At 38.6% G+C, this 5,213-nt stretch overlaps 1 protein-coding gene and 1 long non-coding RNA gene across 2 annotated transcripts; one reads left to right on the plus strand and one right to left on the minus strand.

Moving 5' to 3' along the window:
• The first annotated feature begins 1,733 nt into the window (after positions 1-1,733).
• LOC105107197 (uncharacterized) lies at positions 1,734-2,401 on the plus strand. The gene is made up of 2 exons (XR_838833.1): positions 1,734-1,972; positions 2,064-2,401. It is a non-coding gene; the product is annotated as an uncharacterized LOC105107197 (long non-coding RNA).
• A 473-nt stretch (positions 2,402-2,874) lies between these two features.
• LOC105107198 (uncharacterized) lies at positions 2,875-3,866 on the minus strand. Its single transcript, XM_011001035.1, has 3 exons — positions 3,595-3,866; positions 3,263-3,454; positions 2,875-3,185 (listed from the first exon to the last, which is right to left on the minus strand). The coding sequence occupies exons 1-3, from the start codon at positions 3,748-3,750 to the stop codon at positions 3,027-3,029; spliced, it is 507 nt and encodes a 168-aa protein (XP_010999337.1). The 5' UTR covers positions 3,751-3,866; the 3' UTR covers positions 2,875-3,026.
• Positions 3,867-5,213: the final 1,347 nt, after the last annotated feature.

A 5,213-nucleotide genomic window follows, 5' to 3' on the forward strand; every position in this document is an offset into this window, starting at 1 on the left:
ATAATCTAATAATTTGATATTGATTGCATATATTTAGTGAAAATCTCTAGTTGAAAGCTTACAAATTTTTTAGACAAAAATAAAATTAGAAAATCCTCCCGTAACTACCCTTTTATTTATATCAATTCGGTAAATAAGCTTTTTGTGAAGAAAATTTAATGAAAATTCACTGTGTTTGTAAAATTTAGTCTCATTAACCTAAATAGACCAAATTGCATAACAATATTATAAGATGGCTATCAATTAAACTTTTGGAAATAGTCATTAAAATGTCTCAAAAGATTTTTTTGAATTTTTTATGTATATTTTTTTAATTCGAATACTCTAATGGATGACTATGTCCATTATTTTCTTAAAAGTTAGATTTATTTTAACTTTTTAAATATTTTAAAAAGTTTAATTTTCTTAAGAAATTAATTTTTGTCTTGAATATTTTTTTTTCAAAAAATTAATGATTGATTGATTATTGTAAAGAAATTTTATTGCTGGGAATTCTTGAATTTTATATTTTTCAAAGAATATTAATCTTTTTTCCTTTCACATTAAAAAAAAAATTACTTGAGAAAATTAATATTTTTAATTCTTGCAAGTCTATGAAAACTTTATTTGGTATTAATGCAATTTAGTCCAATATGAATTGAATTGAGTGCACCTCTTTTCTTATAAATACGTGTTTTCCTACTTGGAATCCATGAATATATTTCCACAAGTATACATACACTTACTGGTCCACTTTGTAGAGCTCTCTCTCGGGAGGTAAATTGCATAAAATCACGTCAAGAACTTCAATCAATAAATAGAAAATCAGAGACATAAAACGAAGAAAGAATAATGAGAGAGGATCTCCATGATAGAATCTACCAAGCAGGTCGATGAATTTACAGAGAAAAAAAGAAGAGAGAAAGCATATGCCATTATTGGATTCCTCCCTGTATGAACATAAGCTTGAATGCAATGGAAGGTTCGGTTGGGATTCTTTATATATATATGGAAACCGATTTGAAATAATAAAAAAGTCTTATGGATATTTTAAATTTGGAACTTTAAGGTTGGACTTCAAGTATACTGCCCTGCTAACCCAGAACGGTGCATCACCATATGAATGCGGAGGAGAGGAAAGCAGAGGCCATGTTTGAGCCCAAGTGTTATTAGAAGATAAAAAGGAAAGCCCGATGGACATGGAGGCTGAAGAAAACCATTATCCTTGCAAGTGTCACGAAACGGACAGCAAGGGCTGCTCCTCCTCATCCAGAAGATTGTCCAGCAACTCTCTTTCAGCTCTGAGGTGATAGTAGCATGCATCCTCTTCTTCTTGGACCAACCCCATTGTGTCTGTACCCTTCCATGTCTGTGGGGAGACTCAGACGTTGTTCTTGTTGTTCTGTTCCTCCTTACACAACGATGCTCGGCGGGACAAGAGGCGCAACACCAGGTACTGCAGCTCTTCTCATAAATCGAGTTTCCAGTAACGTTGCTGATGCTCCGCAATCCAAGCTCCCCTCTTCTACTCGATTGCCTTTCACTCCCAGCCATCTCAAATCTCTAGGGTCCAAGCCCTCCCCTCCTCACTTGGCCCTCCTCTCTCTATTGTTTCTTCTTTCTATGGTTAGCTTTCCAACCTCTTCTTTTCCTTTTCTTCCTCACTGCTGTCCAGTTTTCTCCGAGTAAGTAACATACAAGTGTACTCGTCCTCCTCGCAGGCTATTGGAGCAATTTTCTCTTTGGCTGCCATTCTTCTTGGATAATTAATATAACAATCCCATAAGTCGATGTACTGGTGCTCTGCATTCTTAAGTAAGCATATAGGATCCTATGCAATGATAAGAACAATGATGCAGGCTTTCAGAAGATTGGGAGCTTCTGTCAACAAATTGTCCCAAGTCGTCTCTGAAGAGGTGCCAGGAACCTTGTCTTCTCTCAAGCTCTCTGCCCGTGAGATTAATGAACTCACTCGACAACTTGCCAAGCTCAGGTTAGCTACACATCTTACTTTCCTAGCTCTCCTGCTCAATTCACCACGTTTCCATCTGAGAATCCCCTTGCTTGCTTATGCAATTTTGTAGTTAACAGGATTTTACATTTTTGAAGGCAAAAGATCTCCGCAACTGATCAGATTGAAAATTGGAAACAAAGCCAAAATCAATAAATATCATGGGCTAGCCCACTTCTTTTGGAAGCGGCTGCAACTGGCCTTGTGCAGAATCCGTTGGATTGCTTTGTCTTGTATTTATATGTATTACTTGGATCTAACTTGTAAATCGAACATATAGAACGTCATAAATACAAAATATATGGGAAAAACTGTTGTTTTCTCTGTAGCGCCACAAAACGTGATAAATTATGTATGTCCAGCACCCATTATTTCATAATTAAGATTCTAGCTCTCATTCCTCTTCAGTTACCTTCATTTGTACAATATCTAACTCTTGATCTCGATGCTCTAATTGTATCCCTGAAGATTGCGTTTATCTCTTACAATCATACTTGACAGCTTAATTCGACTATCAATTTCCTATTACCGCATTATCAAACACAAACTAAAATGGAAATCGCAACTAGCGAAACTCCGTTTAGCACGCTGAATCATTGAAAAGTAGGTGCTGCAATACAAGGGAAGGAATGGCTTCTTAAAGTTAGATTTCAGTAATCTTGGTATTGCAATCTTTTGTGTTACCGGTCCAGCAACACAAGGGAAGGACTGACGAGTTTGGATGTGACGCCATGTAATTGAAGTAGTAGGTTTGGTAGTTATGGCTAAAAAACACGAGGTTGGTGTCTAAGAACAGCGTTGACTGTGTGCTAAGCTGAGTGAAATTCTTCGTTTTTTGTTTTTGAACGATTAACAGTACTATCAATTGGGAAGCAATCATCAACTAACTGGGAGTAAATTAGATGAATTTATTCATACTCTTCGGACTGAAATTTGAGAATCATACAGCAAGAACTAGAAGTCACTGAATTACAGTAGTACAATTGTATTATTATTACGACCATGTCGTGGTGGTAGGCAGGCAATAAAAGAGCGTTCATAATTTAGCATGGCTTCTGAGATTTTCCGTGGCTTCTTTAGCATGGTCAGGCACAGGCAAGTTGCACAAGAGAGTAACCCTTGACGATGATACCAATGATTTGGAGGACTCTGTGTTAGAAGGATCAGCTAATTTCCAGATTCGTACCTCCCACACCTGTATCAGGGTGCATCTTAATGGTTTTCCCTTGCTAACGCTGAAGGAAGTGAAGGGAAGGGAGGGGGATTATGTACCTGGATGGTTTTGCCTATACTGAAGGGAGTGGCTTCGGCGAGGACAAGGTCTCCAAGGCGGGCGCTTTTCACATGATTGATGCTCAGGTGAATCCCAGCCACTCTTTGCAATCCCGATGCCATGTGGGCCCCTATGCTAGCCATCGCTTCCGAAATCAACGCCGATACTCCGCCGTGTAATACCTTGAACGGCTGCTCGATGGCCGGCCAGCCCATTTCCAAGAAGAAAATTATGAGCTCTCCATTTCGGCAATTTTAACATATTGAAATCAAATAAAATTCCTCTTATATATGGATTATAATGAGAGAGAGAAAGGAGGAGAGTGACAGACCTGGACGCACTTGGGAGTAACAAGCAGGCGACCAGTGACCTTTTGAGGGGACAATTCTTCAATTTGGAACCCAAAGGAATGCAGAGGAACGTCAAGACTTTCTTTTTTGGAAGAAGAGGAAGAGGAAGAGGACGATGAAGATGATGATTGCTCCATCAAAATCTATAACAGTACAAAAGCAAAAACACTACCAGTCCCTTTTGAGACCGGAAGATAAAAAGGATGGAGGAAGGATAGTCACAGACCACTCTGCTCACTGTTGCGTGGGCTGTGGATTTTGACTTATGTGACGTTTTTGTTCTCGAAGGTAGATTTTCCTATTCTGCTGGGATCAATGTATTTATAGTTTTTATTATTATTATTTTAACAGAATTAAATCTCACCGCGATACGAGTAATTACTGTTTTGAAAATATTGTGTTTTAAAATATTTCTTAGTTGAAATATATTGAAATAATATATATTTTTAAAATTTTAAAATTTAGTTTTTATATTATAACATCAAACTCAAATAATGATTTACAGAATTAAATAGGAAAAATAAGGGGTGACAGGGAAATCCCCCATAAAACAGGACTTATGTCCTCAATTTACGTCCTAGGCAATAACAGAAATAACAAAAGAGGCACTAAGGGCCCCAACTAAGAATCTATGTTGAATAAGGAAAGTGCAACTGGCAATTCGTGTATGATAGCAAATTCCAACAAGCATGCAATTTAGTTCATAGCAACCTCTTATTGTTTTGTAACAGCAACGAACTGTCCTACATCAGTCTCCTCTGCCTAAAAAGAACTCGTCCTCGAGTTAGTCAGGTTGGAGGGTGACTCGTCAGGCGGATGATACTCGAACAGGTCAGCAACATTGAATGTAGAAGATATTGCCATTTCTGCAGGGAGGTCAACCCGATATGCATTGTCATTAATTTTCTGTAGAATCTGATAGGGGCCATACTTCTTATTGCTTAATTTGTTAAATGTTCCCACTGGCAACCACCCTTTACATAGGTACACCATTACAAGGTCTCCTTCCTTGAATAATTTAAGTCATCGTTTCCGGTCTGCAGCTGCTTTGTATTTGGCATTGGATTCTTCCAGTTTCTTACACACCTCTTCCTGAATGGCTTTAACCCGATCAGCCATATGCTCCGCTGCAATACTCATTCCTGGAAGATTTGGCAGGGGAACCAAGTCTAATGCATGACTTAGGGGCTGACAGTATACTACCTGAAATGGTGTCTTCCTAGTTGATCTGTTCAGCATGTTGTTGTAGGCGAACTTGGCTTGAGCCAACGTAAGATCCCATTGTTTAGGTTTCTCACCAGATAGGCAACAAATTAAGTTGTCCAGAGTGCGGTTCACCACCTCTGTTTGTCCATCAGTTTGAGGGTGACTGGTGCTATTGAAGTTAAGTGTTGTGTCAAACCGCCGCCACAAGGTTCTCCAAAAATGGCTAAGAAATTTAGTGTCCCTATCTGAGGTGATAGATTTAGGGACCCCGTGTAGACGAACAACTTCCTTGAAGAATAGATTGGCCACATGCACGGTATCAGAAGTCTTTTTGCAGGCAATAAAATGGGCCATTTTGGAATACCTGTCCACCACCACAAAGACTGAGCCGGCA

The sequence above is a fragment of the Populus euphratica genome, unplaced genomic scaffold (assembly GCF_000495115.2).
Source record: "Populus euphratica unplaced genomic scaffold, PopEup_1.0 scaffold151.1, whole genome shotgun sequence".
Taxonomy (NCBI): domain Eukaryota; kingdom Viridiplantae; phylum Streptophyta; class Magnoliopsida; order Malpighiales; family Salicaceae; genus Populus; species Populus euphratica.

Coding starts and splice junctions, on each gene's coding strand:
- LOC105107198 (XM_011001035.1), bottom strand. CDS start 3,750: ATGGAGCAATCATCATCTTCATCGTCCTCTTCCTCTTCCTCTTCTTCC. Junction 3,455..3,594: donor TTACTCCCAAGTGCGTCCAG/GTCTGTCACTCT, acceptor GCCATCGAGCAG/CCGTTCAAGGTATTACACGG. Junction 3,186..3,262: donor GTATAGGCAAAACCATCCAG/GTACATAATCCC, acceptor ACCCTGATACAG/GTGTGGGAGGTACGAATCTG.